Consider the following 25,121-nt stretch of genomic DNA (forward strand, 5'->3'; position numbering starts at 1 on the left):
TCGGCGTGCTGCGCGTGAAGGTGACCGGCCGCTTCCCTCAGCCTAAGCCTGGGGAACGTAGAGTGAAGTCCCGGGCACGGCAGCTCGCCTTTCGCGACACCTCATCTTGGCGCATACACATGCTTTTCCCCCTCGAAGCCACGCCAGCCCTGGCGTATCAGGGTGGACGCGCTATTCGGAGGTCGCCGGCCGGCGCCCGCAGCCACGACCTGTGGAAGTCGCCTCTTGTCCACGGGTATCTAGGACCGAATCTCTGTTATCGTAGCTGACGAGACGCACACCACGGGCGCACCTCGTCGATTGCAAATGGAATCTTGTCAATCTTCGGAATGGGTCGCTCGTGTTGGAAATAAAGGTGGAGCTAGTCCATGCGACGGTTGACGGAGACTCGCCTAGTCGCGTTAATGAAGTTCTGATAGCACCAAGTGGAGTCCTTGGAATGCCGTCAGCCTTCCACTGCCTGCAGCGCTGTTTCGCCTGCATATGTCGTCTGCCTTCGTCCTCCATTGCGCAACACGACCATCCATATTGACGTTGGTGACACCCGTGTCATCGTTGGGTCGCTTCTCCTCACATGCAGGAGCGAACCCGGCAGCCAGGGCATTGGGGATTAACTGCATGGGGTCGCAAATATATCGCAAGGAGCCCCTTGCCCAACATTCACCAACAAACGGCTTTCTACACACCACCTCCGGGGAACAAACACATCGCTTGCTATACATACGATCTTGCATGAACGCTACGAGTATACTAATTGGCACGTTCCTTCTGCTGGGGTAGTCTACGCCCACGGCAAACACTCGCCGCCATCACGACCCAATAAATACTAATCAAGGACATCTAGCCTACTTGTTTGTTCTTCCTACCTCGAACACCACCACCTCGACGACTAATCTCAAGAGTCACACAAGAACGACGTGGCTACACCAATCGCCCTCCAGCTCTAGACCATGCCACCACGATACCTCGCCTCGCAGCATCTCAAAAGCAATTACGCGTCTTCTGGCCTTGTGGGACTCCACTGGGCCACATCTAGAACGCCCCGATCTCAGGTTTCATGGCGCTTGATGCGGTTTTCCATGTTATCCGCGCCGCAGTCGTGCTGTCGCCGGATCTGGTGTAACAAACAATCCACATGGAGTATTCTGAGCGCGGATTAACGCGGCTTTCCCGATGCGCCACGGGCCGTGGTTGATCTGAAACTCGCCGCGGGGATCTATGAGGAGAGACATTGTCGCAAGGCCTCCTACTTTGCATAGGCCTGCTGTGGAGATTGTTGACGGCGAGATCGATTTCCGAAGACCATATCGCCGATGTCGGAATCAATCATCTCGGCGTTGGCTGACTGCGATTCAAGCTCATTGCATCGCCATGAAGAGAGCTGAACGCTTGAACGCCACGCAACAAGCACAACGATTGTTCTAACCGATATGCACTACGTGAGCTGAACGACGGTGCGGGGATCGTCGCCTCGCTCCTAGCGCTGCCATGTGGCTACCCCTTGCGCTAGCAACATGTATTGGCTGCTAGGGGAAATGCAATATGCATCTTGCTCTTTAAAGCGCCTCGCTCACGTGGCATAGGAGACGTCACGATACAGAAGTGTTTGGGAGTGACTGGCTAACCAATCGCTCCTGCCGTGTCCTGCGGCTACGTGATTTCTGTGTTGTTGGTTCTTCCGTTTGGCGACCTTAAATAGAGTCGCCTTACATATCAATCGCAATGTCTGGAACGACAAACTCCCCTTCGGCTCAGTTTTATCCTCATCGTCGCCCAAGGCATTCCATACACCGTCGATACTTGGGTAGCCATTGGGCTGCTGGCGTCATATTCATCGATTGTAGCGCGCCCTAGAGCTGAACTAAGCAGCCTAGTGAGAGAGATCATCGCGGCCCGGAGTAACATGAGGACGGAGAGTTTGGAATGAGGGGATGACGAATTTAGAGTTTGCGGAGTGAATTCTACGCCGGCATACTTGAGTGCGATCGCGCCGTTGGTCCGCTCCGTATACACCTGCCGTATGGTCGCCTAGCTGGGGCTGACCGCATGGCGACTTTAGACACAATAATCTAAGCAAATTCTATGAGAATATCCACGAAGACCACAGTTGTCGCAATGGCATACAATACACATACAGCAAAACCCTTCAGCTCCCTGCCTACACCTCTTCCCCGGATACTATCTTCGTAGCCTTCTCCATATCCACCACCCCATCCCCATCCATAATCTCCTCCGCCCTCAAATAAAACAACGACCACGTCTCATTCAACTCCCCCTCCTGCATATGAACCTGAAACATCAGCGCATCCCAATACCTAATTCGCCATTCATACCACGTCCGCGCCTTTGGCGGAAGCACCCATTCGTCATTCGGTCCCAAGCGCATAGTCCTCTCGCAATACGTGTAAGCCGCGAGAGTTTCATCTTTTGCACTACGCGCATCGGCGACGAACATGATGTTCTGGTTTATGAAGTTTACGCTGTATTGGTTGCGTAACAGCCAGTCTTTGCATTCTGATGTGGATGTAAAGGGGGAGGGGAAGGAGGGGCTGGAGGGCTTTTTGCTGTAGTCGGTGCGGGCCTTGGGGCTGGCTTTGGAGGAGGCGATGTAGAAGGGGGAGAAGTCGTCGGGCATGTTGTGGGTGGCTTTGTGGACGAACTAGGATGGGTGTTGGTTTTGTGAGAGAGGTGGGGCTGGGAAGAGGTTAGACTTGCGGGCTTTGCCTCGTCGGCGATGCAGAAGAGCATGACGCCTGTCATCTTGAGGGATGATGTAGTGTCCTGGCTTGTTTGGAGTGAGACCGCCGGTGTCAGGCACTACCTACTTAGGTAGGTAAGGATGAGGATGTGACTGTGGCTGGCTTTGAGCATGTGAGCGGCCGTGGTGTCACGAATTCTCAAGGGACGCAAGACTCATAACGATGTTGACAACGGGGCGTAAACTTATATCTAAATCCTTCATAGAGCGTTGGTTGAGATGCATCTAAAGAACCGCCATTGGTCGGGTGCCTTTAGGATGTGGGGTCGTGATGACGTACAGGCAGTACATGGACGCCTAAAACGCATTTCAACGATCAAAGTCACCGGGACGGTGTAAGCATGTGATGTGTGTCTGGTATCGAATGGAATGAAATTACAACTACAGACCTCGGGAATCAGGAGAACTCTGAACTAAAGTTGAAGCTGCAACAGGCTGCCCGTCGTTGTCGAAAGCAACATGTCAACCCAGACAGACCACCTTCTGCATCTCCACCTCCTACAGCCCATCTCCTCCCAGATTCTACCTGCACCAAAGTAACTCGCAGTCCATTCAACGCCCCCAGTTCCCCCTATACAGTCCATCTAGGGCCTCGTTCAAGGCGTTCCAGTCATCCCAGTCGCCACTCATTCTCCCGTCTGCACTTACTCCTTTCTTATCTTTCAGATGATCCTTAGCTTGAGAAAGGAGTACAGCTAAGACGATAATGATAATCACCAGAGCCAGAACAATAAAGCAGCAAACGCAGCCGGCCGTGCATTCTTCCTCAGAATTCAGCTTCCGCTTCGGCGTCGTGAGTGCAGTGCCGCGCGTGAGGGGTGGGGCCTCAGCCGCTGGGGTGTGCGTTGTGCGTTGGGCCTCCGCGGCATTTGACTGCAGCGAGGAGAGGGCGATGTTCGTAGAGTTGGAAGCGTTTATTGTGTTCGATGCGGCTTCGATGTCGTAGTTCGGGTCGCTGGGTGTGGAGAAGTGGTGTGATGAATGGTGGACGTGCTCTAGAGGGGAGAGGATGTGATGGGGAGTGTCGTGTGTTGGTGGGTCGGAAGCCGTGTTGCAGAAATTGTCTGATGTAGTATGCGACGTGTGATCATGCGTAGAGTAAGAAGGTGGGCAGTCGAATGACTGATCGTATGACGTGAAGGTGTTGTCGTCCGACATGGCTGCTTTGAACTCGAGAGCTTTGTGTGAAGGCTGTTTTGAGTTTTGTGAGAGGTGTTGTAGTGGTAAAAGAGTGAGTAGAGAAAGTAGTCTTAAAGTATTCGAGATCTTACTCATAGTGGGTTCTACCATACATTGTATTAGCGAACCACGGGTCTACGGTCGTGAGTCGTCCACTCCAGACATCAGCATTGCCGCCAACGGGAATATGAGCACATTACACCAATGTTATAAAACCTAGGCTGACGCGCAATGACCTCCATCTACTCTAAGGTCGGCGCCAGTCATGAAGCGACTTCCCTCTGCTAGCAAGAAAACTGCTGGCGCTTTGAAGTCGTCTGGTACGCCAAGTTTTCCAAGCAGTGCACCAGCCATCCATGTCTTCTCTACATCTGGGTCTGCTGCGAGAAGTTCGTCGGTCATCGCAGTTCGAATATACTGTGGATGCATTCAGTATGATGTCTAGATAGCGAGATGCAAATAGACTTACACCTGGCGAAAGCGTGTTCACTCGAATGCCATACTGGCCCCATTCTTGCGCTAGCGAGCGACACATTTGGTGTACAGCTGATTTGCTGGCGTTGTAGGCTGTGCATGTAAGACCCTGAGATTGTTGTTAGATCCACTAAATGCTTCAAGACGGAGGCAATATACACACCCTATTGGCGACCTGACCCGACATACTGGCGATAAGCACGATAGAACCACCAGTACCCTTGTCCTTCAGTATCCTCGCAGCTCTTTTGACCGATATGAACGCGCCGACAACGTTCACTCGTAGCATGCGCTCAAAGTCTGATGCTTCGTAGTCGAGCGCTGGCACTCTTTGTTGGATACCCGCGCATGCGACCATGCCATTCAGCGGCGCGCCTTGCTCATCAGCCTCGCGTGATATCTCATCGAGAACTTGGGTGACTTCCGCTTCGCTAGTAACATCACATCTGCGGTATGTTGCTGTAGTGCCCAGATGCTTCGCAAGCTTTGTCAAGGTTTGCCATTCTGTGTTGCTTGGCTCTGGAAGGATGTCTAGGCAGGCTGCGTGTCCGCCTGCTTCCACGACAGCGAATGCGAGGGTTATCCCGAGTCCGCGACCACCTCCTGTGATGGCGATTGTCTTTCCCGCGAGAGAGAAGAGTGCCGGTGTTTGCGCGGTTGATGTTTGAGTTGTGGATGAGCTAAGAGCGCTAGTGACGGTGTTGATGGCTGATGGACTCATTTTGTTTCGCGGTAAGCTGGAAATTCCTCAAGATTAAGGACTGGTGTAGGGGAGGGTCTGAATGCAAAGTGTTGAAGAACGACGACGCAAGCAGCTTCCATGTATACCGAAGCTCATGGAATATATAGACGCGCATTTTCTCCACATTAGACATGAAAGCCGCACATGTGGAACTGATTCGCTGGAATTCCATCGTCGCAGATGCAGCGAGGCGCGTATGTGGATGGACGTTGATGTTGGTAGCTCTGGAGTGGGCCGGACACTGCACAGGGTTCAAGCAGTTTCCGAGTTGATCGAACGAGCAATCTTAACCGCTGCCAAGAGAAACAACCTTGTTCAAGCTACTGTTTGGCTGCGCATATAGCTGCCGCGTTAGGAAAGTGAATGTTGAGAGATGTCGCCAAACTCTGATTGTTTCTGGTAGACTTTGTACTTGGGATGCTCGAATTCAGCAGATAAACATACACCTGGGCAGGTACCCGTGCTCTTGCCTGGCGCATTCTCCTTCTGACCCATCGGAAAGATGTTTAGCACAAGGAACCCACTCCATCATTCAGGCAACTTCCAAACTACCATCGATTGCAGCTGCGCGACTGTGCCCTTCCCATGCGCATTGCATGCGGAAGCCACCACCTTAGGCAACTTCCCAACCACCATTGATCGCAGGGTTACCTTTTGACAGGCCGTACAAAACCTAGCGGGGTCGTCGTACCCTGCAAGCTCACCACCCGAAACCACCACGTTGGGCAAGTTCATGAAAACCATCGATCACGGCTGCCCTTTCGTGCCCTTTCCACGCGACGCCTACTGATCCATCCAATGACCGTCCAACGCCGTCGTGCCCTCTGTGCCCCTTCCTGCACGCCACCGGAACCCTCAAATTGCCCTCTACAGTAACTTTCAGCCCACCCATCGATTCCTTCGGAGCACGTCCATGCGCATGGTTCTCTTTCAAGACACCGCCGCAGGGAATGCGCGTTGTAGCGTCGTACTTCCAGGCGGTGAGATGGTTCACGAGACCATGCGCGCGCGGAGCAAACGACGTCATTCAGCCTCAATCGAGGGAGCTTATCGAGCACTTGTCACCCAACGCCCACCGCTTCCACGATATGCACAAACTTCCTCTGCCAGCATGATCCCTTTATCCTAGATCTCATTTTGCCTGTCTCTCTGTGTATTTCCTTCCTGCGCGTTCAGTCCCTGCATTTCCAGCGTCCAGCTTTCAGCGAGTCGAGTCATGTCTTTCCTCCAGCAAGTCCGCAACACGACGCGGCGCTTCCGCCGCACCCAGCTGCACAACATCGAGACGATAAAATCCCAACCGTTGGCCGAACTATCTGGTTCGCTGGGTGATCTAGGCACACTGCTCCCGCTCATGACAACCCTGGTCCTAACGAACTCGATATCGCTCCCCTCAACCCTCCTCTTCACCGGCGCAGCAAATGTACTCACAGGCCTCGCTTTCGGTATCCCGCTACCAGTACAACCGATGAAAGCCATAGCCGCAGTAGCAATCGCACGACAATTCACACTGGAACAGAATGCAGCTGCAGGGTTAGTGGTCGCAGGCCTGGTCGGTGTGTTCAGCATAACAGGGTTGATCAACTGGGCGAATCGCGTCACGCCTATTCCAGTGGTAAAGGGGATCCAAGTCGGAGCAGGCCTATCGCTATGCTTGAGCACAGGGACAAAACTCCTCTCATCACTCACCTGGACGGGACCATGGTGGGGCGACAACCTCTTCGTAGCCATCGCAGCAGTCACCCTCTTACTATGCACATTCCCCTACCCCCGCGTACCCTACGCGATGATAATCTTCCTAATCGGCATCTTCCTCTCCTTCGCATCCCCAACCAACGACAAAGTCTCCGTCCCACACGCCGCAATCCCCATTCTCCACCCCTCGGCCAAAGATTTCCTCGAAGCAACAACAACAGCATCCTTGGGTCAACTCCCGCTCACCTTACTCAACTCCGTCATCGCCGCCTCAGCACTCTCATCTGACCTCCTCCCCTCACCGCCTTACCCCGCCGCGCCCACTGTAACGGAACTAGGCATCTCAGTCGCGGCCATCAATCTACTCGGCTGCTGGTTCGGCGCCATGCCCGCGTGCCACGGGTCCGGTGGACTGGCCGGCCAGTTCCGATTCGGTGCTCGGAGCGGGAGTAGTATAATTTTCCTGGGGGCAGCCAAGTTCATGCTTGGGCTTATTACGTTTTGGAAAGCGGATGCGATTATCAGTACTTTGCATGACATACCCAAAGCGCTGTTGGGTGTGCTGGTTCTGGCTGCGGGCGTGGAACTAGCGAAGGTGGGGGAGAGTATTAATACCGATGCCCGCGATTTGAGGGTGCTGGAGAGGGATATGACGTGGGATGGGAAGAGAGTTAAGGAGTTGGATGAGAGGGAGAGGAAGGAGAGGTGGATGGTTATGCTTGTTACGGTGGCTGCGCTGCTGACGTTTAAGAATGACGCGGTGGGGTTTGTGAGCGGGTTGGCGTGGCATTGGGGGTTTGTGGCTGCGCGGCGGATTGAGATGGGCAGGGCCGAGGAGCCGATTTGGAGGAGTGTGGGGAGTGAGAGGGGGGAGAGGGCGGGGCTGTTGGCGCATAGTGAGAGTGATACTGTGGCGTAGATGGGGGTAGTTATCACATCATAGTCGTGGCTAGATGCCGCTGGTCTTTATAACATGATATGTATGGCATTTCAGACGTCTCACAATCACAAACACTTCTAGTAAAAACCATCAAGTTCAACATTCTAGTCATATCAACGTAATGGTACGCAAGCTGGCAAGCGGACCATTGTTGGATTAGGTGAGGTTGTATGTACATACATGTAAGAAAACAAAACATGCTTGATAAGATATGTGCTCAGCGCTTGAGCGTATGAGAAACAGTAGATCTAAGTCTTGAGAAAAGGTATAAACGATATCGCACCCAAACATGTATACAACCAATATGTCGTCATGCCAGCGAGAACGCCCATAGAAAACGAGAGTACGAAAAGCAGCAAAGCAGGGCCATAAAGGACGATTATGCTTTTTCTGAGATCTCGTGTGCCTGCTGCGGCGGTGTGGTTGTTCCGGTAATGGAAGCGTACCGCGCGGTCTCGGTGTTCTTCTCGGCGTGTTGCTCGGTGTTGGAATTGAGGCTGCTGCCGACGTGCGAAGGCTGGTCGAGATGCTGTTCCTTAACGGCGCCGGCGTGGGCACCGACTTCCTTCTTGTTCTTCTTCTCCTTCTTGGGCTTGGGCATGCGGAGGAGGTAGTAGAAGGCGAGGGCGGCGACGATGTTGAAGATGACGTAGACCCAGAGGATACTGTGAGGTAGAGTTAGTAACAGGTTCGAAATGGAAGATGTAGAGAGAAGTGACTTACCCAAAGTTGCGCCAAGCGTCGCCGTAGTCGGAAGAGATGCTGCGCAGGAAAACATTGGTGTCCTCGATAGCGCAGAAGTTGCAGTCGGTCATGGCCTCGGGGTTGGTCATCTTACCACCAGCAGATGCTTTCCAGGCCTCAATGTATTGACCGCAGGTTTCGCCTTCGCGAGGGTCAAAGTGAATCAACTCGTTCTGCGCGCACTGCACATTGGCGTTGGCCAGGCCGACAGACAGCAATCCGGACACCATGTACGTAAAGGGCGAGACGCGGTACATGAAGATCCAGAAGCGGGGGAAGGTGGAAGGCTGGGCAAGGACACCACAGAAGATCAAGCAGAGCGAGAACATCAAGTTGGCAATGTTGCCACCAGTCTCAGCGGAGTCGATACCAGCGATGACCATGTGTGTGAATGTCGACGTGAAGATCAGGAACATCCAGACGAAGAGGAAGAATTGGAAACCACGGTAGGTGACTTTGTCGGTTTGCGCTGCGTTGTTGTACAGGCCAATGGGGTAGTACCAGCAGAAGTAGATGATCACGGCCATGAGCGAGTTCCATGGGAGTTCGACAGCGATGTTGGAGATCATGAAGGCCTTCCAAGAGTAGGTCTTACTGGGGCGTTCGCGGACCTCGTACAGAGCGCGCTGAGTGACGAAGTGAGGCATGATCTGTTGGACCAATTGACCGAAGATTGTCAGCAACATGAAGATACCGAACATTTGGTTCTGGAGACCAGTCTGTGTGTTGGGCATCTGGAAGAGGGAGAAACCGATGAAGAGGGCCGAGAGCGTGCAGAGGAAGGTCTTGGAGTAGATGTACGAAGGTGTGCGCCAGTACTGGGTCCAGACACGGGACATGGTCTCACGAAGTTGAACCATGAAGGGTGCGGCGAACTCGCGGTAAGCAGCCTTGTCCTCTCGCTTCTGAGCAGACATGGTGCGTTGAAGAGCCTCGGCTTGCCCACGTTCGGACTTGAGTTCGGCGAGATGGCGCTTGACCTCACGGTACTCGGCGGAGTCGCGCCAGGTCTGGTGCCAGTCGATGTCTGTGTGCGAACCGGGAGCGGCACCAATGACTTCCAACATCCATTCAGCAGGGTTGGCGGCAGGCGGGCAAGGAGGACCACCGTTGCGAACGAAGTAATCGACTAGGACGTGCGAATTTTCACCGACATCTCCATAGTAGACAGTGCGTCCACCACGGGCCAAGAAGAGAAGACGATCGAAACGTTGGAACAACATGGCACTAGGCTGGTGGATAGTGCAGAGAATGGCCTGACCGTTCTTCTTCAACTTGTCCAAGAGATCGAGAATAGCCCAAGAAGTTTGCGAGTCTAGTCCGGAGGTTGGTTCGTCCAAGAAGAGAAGAAGAGCAGGCTTAGCGGCCAGTTCCACACCGATAGTAAGACGCTTGCGCTGCTCAACGTTGAGACCTTCACCGGGGACACCGACGATAGCATCAGCGTATTCAGTCATTTCCAAAAGCTTGATAACCTCCTCGACGTATTCGACCTTCTCTTGACGAGAGACGTGTGCGGGTTGACGGAGGACGGCGGAGAAGGTGAGGGCTTCACGGACGGTCGAGGTGGAAAGATGGAGATCTTGCTGCTGAGCGTAACCTGAATGCGAAGTTAGTGTGTGTTCCTAATGTTAGCGATAGTATGGAGACATACCTGTCTTGCGCTGGAAAGAGTCGTCACGAGGCTTGCCATCGACCAGCATCTGACCGGTAATGACACCCATAGTAGTACGCGTAGCCAAGCAATCCAAGAGAGTCGTTTTACCGGCACCAGAGACACCCATAAGCGCAGTCAAAGTACCCGGCTTGACCCATCCATCAACGTGGTCGAGGATACGGCGAGGCTCCTTCTTGATAGTGATATCGTAGCAGACGTCTTCCCACTGAAAGATGGCGGTTTGGCGTTCGATGATGGCGATGTCGTCGGAGCTGTTCTGAACAGAGGCGTTGCGTGCAGGTTGAGCGGCTTCCAGATCCTCTTCGGACTTGCTCTTGGGCGCAGGGAGCTTGTGGCTACGCTGGAAGACAAGGACTTCGCCCTTGGACTTCTTGGCGGTGATGAACTCAGTACCAGCGAGGTAGACACCCATGAGACCGAACATGAAGACCCACATGATTCCGAAATTGCGCCACTTGTTCTTTGCGTAGTAGTTGAAGGCCGAATTGATGTAAGCATCACCACTGACGAATGGCTGTCCGGGAACAGAGCCGATGGTCCTGCAAGCTTGTTGAACACCAGAAATGTCTTCGTAGCCGGGGCCGAAAGGAATGAACTCGTTGCACTCAAATTGCCTGTTGTGGAACTCGTTGACCATGAGAGCCTCGAAACCGTAACTGACAGGGTTGATGTAGCGGATCCACTTGGACCAGCCCAGCATGTAGCTGGGAGGGATAGCGAAACCGGTGTACATGACGAGACCCAGGATGAGGATGGCAGCGGGTGCGAGAGCCTGGACAAGAGAGCGGGACAGAGAGGCGATGGAACGGAAGAACATGGACATGACGAGCGTCAATGTGAAGGAGATGAGGACGAAGAAGAAGAAGTTGCCGGGCTCTCGTCGGAGGTTCGTCATGAAGTACAGGACCAGGTTGAAGGTGATGGAGTTGACAATCTTGTATGGCATGTCGGTCAACATACTGGCAAAGGCTTCAGCGGACGGGTGGTACAGGGCGTAACGAGAATGCTTTTCAACAATGGGACGTTGAGCGTAGAGGGTCAGGATCTCGAGGGCGGAACCGAAAGCGTTCATCAGGATGGCGAAGAAGAGAAGGGCGGATCGAGAGTAGAAACTGGAAGTGGTAGGCTGGAGGTTGTAGAAGACGGACGAGATGACAAGACCCATGATGGAGTTGGCGATGAGTTGCGTGATGGTGATACTGGGGTCAGCCTTCAAGCGAACGAAGCCTCGCCACAAGCAAAGCTTAACCTGCTGCATGTACGAGAGAGTGTATGGGGACTTCTCGCGCTGACCCTTGGCCTTCTGCAGCTGGCGCGATTCCTTGAAGCGCTGGCCAGCCTCGCCACCAATGGGGTACTTTTGCTCGTAGGCTTCGATCTCTTGGAGGAGAGCTGCTCGCTCTGCGGACTCGGCCCAGCGCTGCGCGAACTCATCCGGAGTGCGTGGGACACGGTTCTCGAAGCCCTCGCGAACAATACGCTCCAAAGGACTGGTCATGGAAGTCAAGAAATCGGCATCGGTCTGACGGTCAGGGCAGAGGAAACCCATGTTGACGAAGAAGGCCTTCGCGTCGGTGGTCTTTCCGAAGAAGATTTGGCGACCCTCGTAGAGCACAAGTACCTTGTCGAAGAGGTCGTAGGCAGCCTGAGGTGCCTGGTAGATGGCAACACAGGCGGTGGTGCCGTTGATCTCAGTCTCCATGCGGAGGGTCTTGCAGAACTCGATGGCGTTGGCGGAATCAAGTCCACGGGTGGAGTTGTCCCACGCTTGCAGTGGCGCTCTGCTGAGGGAGGCTTCGGCGATGGTAACACGCTTTCGCTCTCCACCAGAGACACCACGAAGGAAGTCGTTACCGACGCGAGTGTTGACAGTGTGCGAAATTCCATACAAGGCCATGATGACATCGCGCTGGTGCTCGGCGTACTGCTTTACACTGACGCCACCTGGAATGTTCCTTGGCCGACGAGCTTGAGCAGCGAAGTAAAGAGTCTCTCCAACAGTCATCATAGGGAAATGAACATCGACTTCGGCTGTGTAGATGGCTTCACCGCGGTAGTTCTTGTTCATGAGCTCTGGGCTGACACCCTGGTAGTTGATGTGCGAGCTTGAGTCGACGACGAAACCGTGCGTCTCTCCAGTAATAGTCTTGAGGAAAGTCGAGCAACCAGATCCGGGAGGTCCAAGAACGACCAGCATCTCGCCAGCCTCGACTAGGCCATCACAGTGCTGCAAAATGTCGATCTTGCGGCCCTTGTCGCCCATGATTTTCTTGACAAGCGCAGGTCCATCTAGCCACACGTTACCAACAGTCTTCTGGTAATCGGTGTCGGTTCCGAAACCGTGGACGTTGAGATCGCGGAAAGATACACCAGCCGTTCGTGTAGGGGGCGCATTCTCGTCATTTAGCTGTAGGTTCAGCATAGCCTTGGTCCATGCTCGTGCGTTGAAGTGTTCGCCATGGGGGTCCAAAGCGGAATTGGGTGCCGCGTTGAAGGGATTTTGGTTTGCTGCGGATTGTTGACTCTGCGAGGTAAGTCTGCGGGCCAATTGGTGAACGGCCTCTTCTCTCCGAGCAGCCTCGGCGATTTCGTCGGCGTCATGTGTGTTGTAGTTCCCATCCTTGCGGTCGATGTGGTTGTTATGACTTTGTGGCGAGCCCTCGACAGCTGCTATTGTGGATGCATCTGACTCTGCTTGCTCGTTGTCGTTGTAGTGGGAAGGCTGTCTGCCGCCCATCTCTGGTGGTGGAACGCCGCCAGATACAGCCTCGCGGTCCATGTTGGTTGTGAAATTGCCGACTAGACTCATGGTGGGCGAGAGATCGCCACTTGGGGGCAGAGATTAGTCAGGCGAAGGAGAAATGCAAAGAGGGACAGGTATTAAAAAGGTAGTAGAGTTTGTATGGCAAGGACAACAAGGCCAGGCCGGGGGGATGAGGTAGATGATAATAAAGGTAGCAGCAGCTACTGCTAATGAGGACCCAGGCGCCGCCCCAGTAAAGGATTTGGTCCAGCGGGCGGCGGACTGACGGCTTGGCTGGCGAGGACCAGCGCGCCGGATGGCCTGCCTGCCCGTCTCCGGTTCGCTTGCATCGAGTGCGCTAGTGTCACGCCTCGGATACGGCGTGGATACGGTATCCAGAAGGTCCAACAGCCAATCACCACCTGCCTACTACGGCCACGCGATTTCGACTCATTCTACATCCACCACTGTCGTTTCGCGAAGAACGGTCCGAACAAAGTTACGTCCGTCGTCGTCGATCGCCGTTCGGCCATGCGGCTCTGAGTGCCCTCTCTGGTAACCACAGTGGTGGAACCTGCATCGCCCACGGAGTACTGTACACTGTCCTCTGTACACAGCACCATATCCGAGCTAGTTCGTCCGACCAACGCCCGCGGCTGCCCCTAAGCCTTGGCCAAGCTCACATGCAGCCCATTTGCCCTCTGCGATAAGCGAAAGAGAAAGCGAATCCCCGCCAGACCCCTAGAGAAAAAGAAGGTCTTACAGTCGACTGTCTCAGGCAATCGAGGACTGCATACGCCATCGCAGCACTGCACGCAACCGACAGAAACAAACACATCAACACTGTACCTCATCTTGACGTCGTGCATCTCCGTTTCCCCTGCGCATGCTTGCATACCGCGCCAATCAAACGCATCCCGGTACGCCCCTCCCAAACGAAAGAGCCCCAGACCCCTCCCTCGCACAAGCACAGCGGACGAAAATCGCAGATCGCGAGATTCAGGGTGAAGGCAGAGTGGATCCAGCCCCCGGAGTGGTTGCGTGGCCATCTGCTCGGTGTTGGCTCTGCATCCGGTTCGACCTGCCGTTTCGTGGTGTTGTGGTGGCTTTTCAAGGTTGCCCGGGTGTTTGTGCTTGCACCATCTTTCTAGCGCGCTTCGGCGGCGGATGTAGCGTCTTCCGTGGGACCGGAAGACGTTCAGCCCTACCCTGACACCTGCCATGTGCGCGGCACGGTGATGGTTCAAAAGCCTTCCGGGTCCCGTTGCTTCTCGATAATGATTCTGGAATCTCCACTTGCTGACTGCCGCTGCTTATCGTCGTGCCGCGAGAGAGGGTCTGTGTGGGCGTTGGTCCCCGGGATACGGCGAGGATAGCGGATCTTGGCCTTTCCGCGCCGGGGCTGATCTGTCGACATATACCTCAAATGCGCGCACGGTATGTTGTTGGTATGTACTGCTGACTGTGCGCGCTTTTTCGAGCTCGCTGTATGCTGTTTAAACGGTGTGCATCTTACGACTGCTTTGTGCCGGTCAGCGTTGGCATGTTACGCCCCGGGTAATATTATGCCACTCACAGTCATCTAGGCAGTCATCAAGCCAGCGATCGAGCTACCGAACTTGCGATAGGTTCAGTCAGTACTTGGCCTCTTATCTGCAGACGTCGGGTATTCCTCAACGATCTGACGACTTCCTTGCAGCAGGCCTCAGGCAGCGATTCAACATGACGAGTGCGACCAGCCGTTGCCCAACTTATCGCAAATACGACAAGGTGGCCAAGAGTGCGACACAGATGCCTATATAACGGTAGCATCCTTACTCAGACGTTCGTCAATTCCCGCCGGTCGTATGCTGCGCAGCCCGTCGAGACCGCTGCCGAAGAATCGACATGGCGATGTTCTTACCCGAACCGCTGAGTGCATCTCGACAGGAAGCGAATGCAGGATCAACCCGCTGAATGTGTCCAAGACTACCGGGACGTGAGAAACCTATATATGTCGTAGCATCCAAAGTCGGGGACATGAAGGGGTCCGGCTTACTATTGCGTCTTCCCTCCGCACAGATCCGTCGGTCCGATTGCCCACCCAGATATATCTCTAACGTTGCGGGACGGCCTGGGGTAGTGCTGATGAGCTTATCGAGACAACCGACGGCACGTCTGAGTAATGGGCATGTCGTTCTTTCCAAGATGCATTCTTTCATGACTACTTGGAGGAAGTTGAGTGTAAAACACGAGACATGAATGTGAATAGTAAATCCATCCATAGATCCAAGAAATGTCAACTTACACACAATCTCCCCAACCTATTTCCCATCTCACAACTTCCCCTTCTCCATCCCCTCCCCCTTCTTCTTCGCCAACGGCCTCAAAATACACTGCTGAGTCATATGCGCCACACACCTCCCCCCCTCATCCCACACCCAGCCCTCGCCAAAACTCCTTCCCTCCCCCGCAACCTTACACCTCAACTCCCTCAGCAACCACCCCTCATCCAGTTTCAACTCCTCCGTATCCACAAACAGCCTTAAGGAGAAATCCAAACTAGACACCGCACTCGCGTCCCCAAACCACATGTGGTTGAACGACAGTGGCAAGAACGCGATGCCCAGATCCATGAGGAAGGTTAGGGAGGTCATGTTATCGGTAGTAGTGGGAAGCCGTTCTCTGCTGCGGATCCAGTCTGCGGTGCTGCGCTCCGATGGCGCGAGCGCGTCTTGGGTGTGCGGTGCTGAGGCGGCGATGCCGTAGAGGTTCTGGGTGAAGACGCTGTCGGGGACGAGGCGTTGGTCGTAGAAGTGCGAGATTAGATTGAAGCTCTTTTCGTGGGCTTGCTTTAACTTTTCTGGGACCGTGCCTTTCTCCACGAGCGCGATGAAGGCTGAGGCGGGCGTGGGACAGTCTCGCCAGTTGGGGTGGGTGTGCGTTTGGGAGTAGGATAGAAGGGACGTGGGGGAGCTGATTATGAAATCGGCGGTTGCGAGGAGGCATATTCTGCTTTCTGCTTTTTGGCCTTCTTTGGGAGTGGTCGTTTGGCTTACTTCGACTTGGCGCGTGGCAAAGGTCCGGGTTTGGCGTACTACTCGTACGCTGGCGCGGAGGGGTCTGTCGGTGTATGCTGGGCCTAGGTAATTCCCTTGCAGGGAGTAAAGGTTGTAGCCGTCAGGTACGGTGAGACAGGCTGCTTTGCATGCCACCGCGATGGTGTAGCCGCCGTAGGCAATGTCTAGTGGATTGCCCATTTTCTGTGGTAGGTTGATCATTTCGAATTCATTTTCGCCGGTTTGGCGTAGGGCTAGTTGCTCCATGAAGGGCTTTTGTGTTGGGTTGGGTTGGTCGGTCATCTTGGTTGAGAGGGTTGACGTGTGTTTGGTGTGGCGAAAGTGTTAGATTGGTGTTTGAGGGGTTAGCAGGCAACGCTGATCTAGTGAGTTGGTTTTAAGATGGCGGATCTCTAATGATAAAGCTTGTGATCGATGTATATATGTTATTGGGGATGTTGCGGCCGTTGCGGCCGTTACGGATGGAAGTCATGCCGCTAGCGTGCTGCACCAATCATCTAACCTCGGCAGGACTTCCCGCTGGTAAGCAGCCCCTCACCCAGATCAAGGTATCGTTGCGAAGTGCTCTCCAGCAGCAGTGACTTGGTGTAGGTAGGGAGAAAGTCTTGAATAATGTTTTGATCAGTTGTTAATATACAAGATACAATTACCCTAATCACCAAATCCTCTTAGCAACCATCGCATACCGACTAACATGCCCAAAGCTCGTCCCCCTCTCCCTTTCCTCCTGCTCCTTTTTCCTACCTTTCTCGTCTCTCTCCCTCAATCTCTTCAGTGTCTCAGGATCATCGTCGTAAATCACCTTCCTCTTCTCATCGTCTACATCCACAACGCCCCACCCCCCGATTCTCTTACCCCCTGTTTCCACGTTCATCTTCTCTCGCTCCTGCATACCGTGGTACCGTTTACGGCTGACGGATAGGAGGAGCATACCGAGAATGAGTTTGAAAGCGAGGAAGATGAGGTAGCCGACGAGGAAGACGATGAGCATGGTGGAGCCGGCGATGAGGTCGTCGAGCGTGTAGGAGAGGGGGTTGTACCAGGCTTGGGAGGGAATGCCAGCGCCGAAAGAGGAGCGGCCTAGGGCCCGGCGGAAGACGTGGTCGATATGTGCTAGTGCTGCGGTCGTTGTGGGGGAGGAGGTCGGGTCCGAAGAGAGGGATGTTGATGTGGTGTGGAGGGGTGGCGGCATGTGCATCGCGATGAACATGTGATAGGTTTGGATGGCAGCACGTATGAAGAGGCATGACAGTGGTATGACTGGCAGACCAAGACGTCGTGTCAAGTCCGCGTCAGCAAAAGCCTGTGAAGTGTTAGCTAGCAAAGTATACTAGGATTTGACGGCTTACATTAGAGTAGTAGTCCTTTGCCAGAACGTCGAAGAACTTGCTATACACCTCTGGCTTGTACTGATTGAACTTGGTAATGTACGCATGCTTCAGCCAGTCGACAAACATCTCGCTACCCAACACCAGCAGGAACGGATTGAGCACCTGTGCGATGTACTTTGGAAAGATAGTAAAGCTCATAGGTATGATACTCGTAGCCTTGAACGCGGTCGCAGAAGACGCATTGGCAGATCCAGTGAACATGGCCGTCCAAGAAGTGTCACTGCTTTGGATACTCAAGCCACCAACTTCAACAACGTTGCGCATTGCGATGATGAGAAGCATGAGCCAGAGCTGGAAGCGCTCTACGATATCTGCGCAGGTAATCTGGAAAAGGTTCTCCTTTTCAAACTTCTTGAACACCGTGCCCTTGATTTCGACGAATTGGTTGGACATCAAGAGCGTCAGTAGTGCGTTGGAATAGGAGTTGACGGCCACGTTCAGCGTTATCACTTGGTAGAACAGCGCTGTAGCATGGGCGACAGTGTATACCAATGCAAGTGCGAACATTCCAAACGGACGGAGGACCTTACTTCTGCCGTCGGGATTACGATCCAGCGTCTCGCGAGAAAAGAGACATTCCAGCACATCCTGGCCGACGGCTGAGAGCAGGCGATCACAGACCTCGAGGACGTTGTAGATGACGTACAGTTTGATAGCTGACTGTCCACGAATGCCATGATACATGCGACTCGCGTCGAAGCGCATCAAGACGAAGCAGCTGGCAATAACCAGTAGACCTTTCAGTATGTCTGCTTTGTGGCTTGGTTGTAGCGTAGAAGGCGTGGACTTGGTACGGCGATGACGGAATCGGGAGTTTCGAGGCCGGCGCGCTCTGAGCTCGTTCATGTCTGGGAACTTGAAAGTCGTAGACATCTGAGGGTTCTGCCTAGCTGTGGTATTGGCCGAGGGAACGGCAGAGGATGATGGCTTCCGCGACATGGACGGGGGCACTTCCTCAGCGGGTGTTGGTAAGGGCGTAGGGCCATCGGTCTGCTTTCTGCGCTGCCAAAGGCGAGGAAGACCGTCGTAGACAAAAGCCCAGAGATCGCGAAACTCTTTCACAATGACCGAGCCCCACCATTTGACCAAGATGGCAATGGCGAGCAGGAAGCGGAGGGGCAGAATTGTCAAGACGTGCATCCATGCATCCAGACAAGCCAGCGCTCCAAATCCAAGTATGCCCTCGATCTTCAGCGGTATCCTCAGGAAGTTGAGCAAGCGCTCGTACTTGATCTCGGATGTTTCGTATGGAAAGTCTGTCGTCGCGGGCCGGTATATGTACAATGGAGAGGGGCGGCTGGCGGAAAGTTCTAGGGAAAGAAAGGTAGGCATCGACATTGGTGGCAGCGGGAGGGCGATTGGTGTCGGAGAGACCTGCTCACGTATCTCGCGCGTCTCCTTGTGTCGGTCGTGGCCCTTGGACGTGCCATCTCTGTGGTCCAGACTCAATGGCGGAGGAACATGCCTGCCATGCCGCCGGTCCTCTGTCTCTTGTGTCTGGTTGTGTGTGCGTGATCGCGACCTTGACGCGGTCCTTCGTGGGAGCGAGGGCGTGGTGACGGATCGTGAGGTGAGCACCGGGCGGCCGTTGCGCAACTCGGTTGCAGGTGTCTTGATCAGGACGACTTCCTTCTCTCGCGGCCCATCCCGCCCTCTTGAGCCCTTTTCTCTCCTCGCCTCGCCATTCAGCTCCACCGGCCGCTCCAGCACGACGCCCAAGAGCTTGTTGTTGCCCTGGCCGTCGCCATCTTCCAGCGGTGTGGCGTCTTCCAGCTCGTCTTCGAGGATCGGCGTGGCTGCTCGGACGGGTATGCTCGCAGGTTCACTCGTGAGTTCCTGAATCTGGCGGGGACTGAGTTTGAGAATCTTCTCGTGCTCCGACACGCTGCTCCTCCGCCGCCCATCCCCCGGCCGCTTGATAGGCCGTATCTTCTCGCTGGTGTCGGAGAGGATAGCCTCTTCGTGCATGCTGGGCCTCCTGCTCGGCGCACTGGAGCTGATCGCGCTATTTGGCTCGGCTTTGGCGCCATTCGTCATGTTCTGCAGCGGTTCCTCGCTTTTGGCTTCATGGGCGCGGCGGCCACTCGGAGGTGCCACATCGTCCGGTTCGGGCGTTGAGGAAGGCGTGGGGAGCTGGCCCGTCGTATGCGATTCACCGTATATCCGTGTTTCTGCCCCGTTCATGGCGTGAGGGGCTGAAGTTGCTGGTTGAGTGCATCGTGTATTGCTCGAAGTGGTGCTGGGCGGCAGACGCGACGTTGTCGCTTCCTCGGTTGACCCCGGCCACCACCAACCTCGTACCCTTTAACAACACTTTTGGGTGAATGCATCTCCAACAACTCAGTTCTATCACACAATCTGAAAGAACAATGCGCAACGCCCTTTGTGGACACCATATGACTCCTATGATCCAATTCTTCACTTCGGTGACTGGATTGACTCGGGCCACTTACATGATGACAGCCAAACGGAGTGTCGCCAGGACCACGAGACTCACAATTCTGGCCGTTCACGTTATGAGTAATAGCGGTGGCAATTCGCAGGTGTCCATTGAATCTTGTTCGAAGCCATCACTCACAGACAGCACAGCTCCAGATTGATTCCTCTCATACCTCCGACGGAAACCTGCATCACCAAACATTGAAGCAACGCGACCTCGGCATGCTAGATGATGGTCTCAGTATTCCGATTTATCCGACCATGAACCAGGTCAAGAAGGTCTAGACCAGAGGAAACAAAACTAATGCTGAGTGAGAGGAGGAAGAGGGATACCGACTCTGAAGGCAATGACGGGGATCTTCCCAGATTCCCATTGTGCCAATCAAGAAGAGCAAAGCTGACGATCAGAGCAAAGAAAGAAAGCGAGATAGTTTCAATTTCAGAGCCTAGCAAACTACCCACTGCCAGTATCGAGATTTCTACGAGACTGACCAAGACCAAGTTAACCCTTGGTCTTGTTGTGGGCAAGATTTACGAGGGCAGACACTGGAGAAGTCCCGTATACGGCATCACAGATTGGCTCACCAAAGAAGAAATGTCTCACGCGAACCTCCGGATTGCGCCTCGTACCGCTCCGCTCGACCCCGTCACATTTGCCCTCCCAGATGCGTTGCAAGGTTTCTTCGACGATCTGGAGATGTTTCGGTCTACGACGCTCACGTTCAAGGCTTGCATCCAGACCATCTCAGGCAGACTTCCTTCCGCAGATCTTCTGCCACTCGATGTACGTCGTGCAACATACATCCCTGCTCTATTCCATCTGCACGCCCGACCTGAACCGCAACCCAGATCCTAGGTTATCATCAGACTACCCATCAAGACAAAAGAAAGACGGCATACTCTGGCTGTACGACACTCGTATTGAACCCCGCGAAGGGCGCTATCTGATCATCGTATATTCCTTCCGGCTTTGACTGATTGCGCATACAGCCAAATCCATGTCCGCATGCGCCGTACTACCCGAACCTCGTATCCTTACACAAGCATGAAAAGATACACACAGCAATGGGCGTAGTACGAATAGACTCCTTTGGGATCTAGCATGGTCTTGCATGGGTTACTAGGTGCAGGGAGCTTTATGTGGGTGTCTGCAGCGGCTTATCCAAGTTCTTGTCACCCTTCAAAGCACCTAGCACAACAGGCTATCATACGATGGCACACCAAACATCGAGAAAATTACAAACATCAAAAGCATCAAACACTTATCCCCAGAGCATAGCGGAAGACTTGCTTTTCCGGGGCTATACCGAACTCGTGGTATGCTGCCTTAAAAAAGCAACCGAAACCCGCGTAAACGCACAGGCAGCTCGTCGATCAGCTCCCGATCTACGATATCCTTCATGCACGACACCTTCAGCTTCTTTCTAGAATCGCCACTCGACGCCCAAGGAAGCATTCTTCCATCCAATACAATCACGCTCACGGCCGGTACCCTTGTACCCAGGCAGCTGGCCACGGATGGCATATGCCGCACATGCCGCATATCCCGCATATCGGGCTCACTGTGGACCAGCGCGGACTCCCACCATCTCAGATTTCGGGAGTTTACCCGATGATAACCCGGGCGGTCATGGTTGTGTATCTTTCTTCTTTGCCCTCCTTCCTGATCGATCGCCAGAGTGAGTACCATCTAGTGCAACTTAGTGTCTATGATGCCTCGACTTGACGATGTAGACATGGAACATGCTTTTCCTCTTGTGATGAACAAGAGGAATTTCTAGTTATCTTCGTTAGAGACTGTATTGGAATGGCTTCAGTGAGATACGCAGAGGCCTCGATACGGTGAAGATGCACTCCGTATACGAGTAAGCCAATAGAACCGATACTACACCTTCAACCTCCGATCGAAAACACGGTGAGTTGCCACCACCCTTCTTCGCCCCCTGTAGTATCATGCTCTTCGCAGCAGAAACGCTGGCAGTAGCTAGTTTTACGCGGGTCTATGCAGCTACGACTGCGCTCGCTACACACCGCTACCCATGTATCCAAGGCCTACAGTGCGTCCGCCCTCGATAAGAAGTGTTCGAGAACACGGACTATACAAAAACCTAGTAAAGCACGAAGACTTAGCTTGGCCTCCAATACTGACATGTGCTCCCGTTCTGCAAGACTGTTAGGCGCCCATGGACACATGGAAAAGTCTGATGCTACGCATCGCGAAGAGGTAGTCACTACGTATATTACGTTTATGTGCATTCTTGAAATATCCGCAGAGAATACATGGCGAACGAGGCAGTGGAATCCAGGAGCTTCTATCTCGAAGATAGATGAAGTGCACACGTAGCATCTCGAGGCGCTCAACCAGCCCCAGAAGAATTTCAGAAGCCAGCCAAGTACAACAACTCTGTAGGAAGAAGGCCCTGCGGGCAAGAACCAAAAGAATTTGTTCAATGCTCCCCTCGATCTTCCGCACAAACGTCCCGTGAGACTACCAACACAGCACAATACGCAGGAGCCGGTCACTGACAAGACAAAATAACCAGGCTGAATTGACTGTCTTGCGGCCTGAACCTTCCAGTCGCGTCACCTGTGCCTTCTTCCCCGACCTACATGCACCACTGCGTCTCGGCCGCGGGGCGACAATGCCAGCGCGGAACGCGATACGCCCCTGCTATCCTCGCTGTCATCAAATGCGATGCTGGGCTCTATCTCCAGCACATTGTGCTCATTACTGCATATCTTTTCTTTCGTACTCTACAAATGCATTTGCAGACGGGAAGCTTTCTGCTGCGCACCATCGATGTAATGGGTCGGTAGTGACGATTCCATATTTACACTAGCAAAGATGATGGAGGGGGTTTGAGTATGACTGTAGTGTCGTTTGTTGCGATGAGCTGAATGAAGAATACGTATTGTGAGTGGGTATGAGCTTTTACCTCTTTAGTGTAGGTTGGGAGAGATGAGCTTTCGTTGTCTATCGACCAACACTTTCTTAGTTGTGTCTTCGTCGACCGTTATTCGTTCGTTCTACTTCACTAGTGTTAGAGCAATGAGATGAGTAAAGGAGGTCGCCTGGATACTTTTGAGGGGTGGCACATCTGCTAATTTGTTTGTGATATAATCTAGGATTTGACGACCCATCTGGGTTAGTGGTGCTATTTCTCCCACTTGCCGTCGAAGTGCAAATATGTATCAGATGCTGGGTAAATACTACAAGACTGGTAAAGTTGATGCTCATTGTTCCTTGCACCGTGTCGTTGAAGACCCTTTTCACATGTGTGTGTGTTGCTGATAGCACGATGCCGTATGCTGGCAGATGGTAGTCGTGGCAAAACTAGATCGCACCCTATTCAAGGGGAATAGTAATCACCTTACCTGGTATGATAGATTGTAGAAGCCTACGTTAATTCCTTGATCTACATGCTCCACCCTGGTGTAAGCTGCAGAGATCTGTCCAATCTCTTCCTTGTATGGTGTACTCGTGATCATTGGCGGTGTGCTCCACTTATGAGAATATGGACAGGGTATGGGCGATCATCTCATCAATACCGGCCTCGACTCTTTTCTGGCAGTTTTCCGGGGTACATGCAAGCCACAATCATCGATTCTTTTGCCAGTCAATACAGCGATCAGCACGAGTTTTCCCGTCCTAGACCACGCATACTATCGTGGTACAAAAAATCATCTGCACACCCCAAACTCGTGCGTGCTGGGATATCCATAGCTTACGTGCATGAAGTGGAGGTATTGCACCTAAGCGATGTAGGGATGTAAAGACAGTTTTCGTCAGGCTTTTCAGCCACGTTAATGGCGACATAATCGACTCCCCCAATTTGGTTCTGGAGAGAAGGCTTCCAGCATCTTCTCCGCAGCATGAGTCGAGGCATTGCAGGACCGCTCTGCGCAGGACGTTATTCAAACGCCACACACTCTTATATGTAGTCTGTGCAAACAGGCTCTGGTCCCGATGGCGCTAAGAATAGGCAAAAGCACTGCTCGCAGGGCGAGCTCAGCTGGAATGTCGAAGATAAGTGCTTCACATCCTGTGGGTGGTCCTCAGATGCATAATAGCGCTAGTACGAGACTGGAGTTTCCGGATGTGATGCATTCGGTAGTCAGCATTGCGGGATGTAGGTCCAGCCAATGAAGGCAACGGAGGACCACCAAGGGGCTCTTGACGCCCGCCTGTTGCAGATTAATGGATCCTTGTATTAAGCGAGAGTCGCAGAGGAGGTAGCTCATCGTGATCCTGATGTTCGTGGTATTCGAGTTGGTTGTGCCGCCCGAGCGCATTTCTGTAGGGCTGGATCCCAAGACACTGGATAGCAGCGATCGATAGCCGTAACACCACTGACTGGACAGACATTGGACTGCTTCGCGGGTGCGAAACCAGCAACAAGGCCTTGGGAACGGGGAAGCTGTGGGTAGAATACCGTTGCTCGAAGATTGGCTGCCAACGCATAGGGGGCTGCGTCAGGAGTTTGCTGTGCCGCATGCAAGCAGGATGGGCGTTCGAAGGGTTGCCCTGGCATTAAGGTACCGACACGAGGTGTATGCGTCTAGGGAAATGAGCCACAACTGTAGCCGGATCCAAAGGTGATTTGGAGACAGCACTAGGGTGGGCGCACTGCAGCAATAGGGACTGACGAGGCTGAAGAAACCCACCTGGCTGCATGAAGCACGCAGTAGCCGCGTGGTTGTGTCCACACTGCTGCACGTTCGGAGGAAGCGGAAGTCTTCTAGAACGCGACTTGTTTAGCCTGGTGTGGGTGTAGTCAGCCGAAACTTTGTCCCTTCGCGCACGCGAACAGACACGTGCAACTGCAGCGGAGTGCATCCGCGAAAGGGTCTGTTGTCTGTGCCCACGGTTGATGAGGTGTCGTGCAACATTATGTCAGTGGGAGGAACTGTTCGGGCCGGAGCGGTGGTGGACAGGGATTTATGCATGTCGACTCAGAAGGTCCCGAGAACAAGAATGCCATGACAATGAGGCCGTGGTGTTCGTCGCGAGAAGTGAGAAGTGAAAGTTAGTCCCGGAGAAGGCGCGAGGGGCCGCCAAGACTATTACGCCTAGGGCAAAGAGGAGAGATTTGAAAGTTTATACCATGCGCCGCCGCTCTTCGTCGAGGTCTGCATGTGAGCACTGGCTCCTGCTCTCCCCGCCTGCATTGCTAGGGTGCACATATCTGATCATCTTGGCGACTATTTGTTCTCTTGGACTTTTCGTCGAGGCTGCGCGAAGGATGCCAAAGCAATTCCGCTTGACGTGGAGTGGACTC

The 25,121-nt window shown here is 53.6% G+C and overlaps 6 protein-coding genes across 6 annotated transcripts; 1 reads left to right on the forward strand and 5 right to left on the reverse strand.

The window, feature by feature from the left end:
• Positions 1-2,265: 2,265 nt before the first annotated feature.
• Positions 2,266-2,635, reverse strand: J4E86_005976 (uncharacterized protein; the record flags this gene model as incomplete). The annotated part of the gene is made up of 2 exons (XM_051446507.1): positions 2,266-2,278; positions 2,334-2,635. 2 exons carry the CDS (start codon positions 2,633-2,635, stop codon positions 2,266-2,268), a joined length of 315 nt encoding a protein of 104 aa, XP_051302082.1.
• A 1,518-nt stretch (positions 2,636-4,153) lies between these two features.
• J4E86_005977 (uncharacterized protein) lies at positions 4,154-5,132 on the reverse strand (the record flags this gene model as incomplete). The annotated part of the gene is made up of 3 exons (XM_051446508.1): positions 4,154-4,354; positions 4,407-4,520; positions 4,575-5,132. 3 exons carry the CDS (start codon positions 5,130-5,132, stop codon positions 4,154-4,156), a joined length of 873 nt encoding a protein of 290 aa, XP_051302083.1.
• A 1,237-nt stretch (positions 5,133-6,369) lies between these two features.
• On the forward strand, positions 6,370-7,767 carry J4E86_005978 (uncharacterized protein; the record flags this gene model as incomplete). Its single annotated transcript, XM_051446509.1, has 1 exon — positions 6,370-7,767. The coding sequence occupies one exon, from the start codon at positions 6,370-6,372 to the stop codon at positions 7,765-7,767; it is 1,398 nt and encodes a 465-aa protein (XP_051302084.1).
• Positions 7,768-8,167: 400 nt separating this feature from the next.
• On the reverse strand, positions 8,168-13,019 carry J4E86_005979 (uncharacterized protein; the record flags this gene model as incomplete). The annotated part of the gene is made up of 3 exons (XM_051446510.1): positions 8,168-8,453; positions 8,512-10,132; positions 10,187-13,019. 3 exons carry the CDS (start codon positions 13,017-13,019, stop codon positions 8,168-8,170), a joined length of 4,740 nt encoding a protein of 1,579 aa, XP_051302085.1.
• A 2,299-nt stretch (positions 13,020-15,318) lies between these two features.
• Positions 15,319-16,294, reverse strand: J4E86_005980 (uncharacterized protein; the record flags this gene model as incomplete). Its single annotated transcript, XM_051446511.1, has 2 exons — positions 15,319-15,328; positions 15,354-16,294. 2 exons carry the CDS (start codon positions 16,292-16,294, stop codon positions 15,319-15,321), a joined length of 951 nt encoding a protein of 316 aa, XP_051302086.1.
• A 373-nt stretch (positions 16,295-16,667) lies between these two features.
• Positions 16,668-19,587, reverse strand: J4E86_005981 (uncharacterized protein; the record flags this gene model as incomplete). The annotated part of the gene is made up of 2 exons (XM_051446512.1): positions 16,668-17,315; positions 17,362-19,587. 2 exons carry the CDS (start codon positions 19,585-19,587, stop codon positions 16,668-16,670), a joined length of 2,874 nt encoding a protein of 957 aa, XP_051302087.1.
• Between the last annotated feature and the right edge of the window lie 5,534 nt (positions 19,588-25,121).

This window comes from Alternaria arbusti (genome assembly GCF_024043155.1).
Source record: "Alternaria arbusti strain BMP 1465 chromosome Unknown scaffold_7, whole genome shotgun sequence".
Taxonomy (NCBI): Eukaryota; Fungi; Ascomycota; class Dothideomycetes; order Pleosporales; family Pleosporaceae; genus Alternaria; species Alternaria arbusti.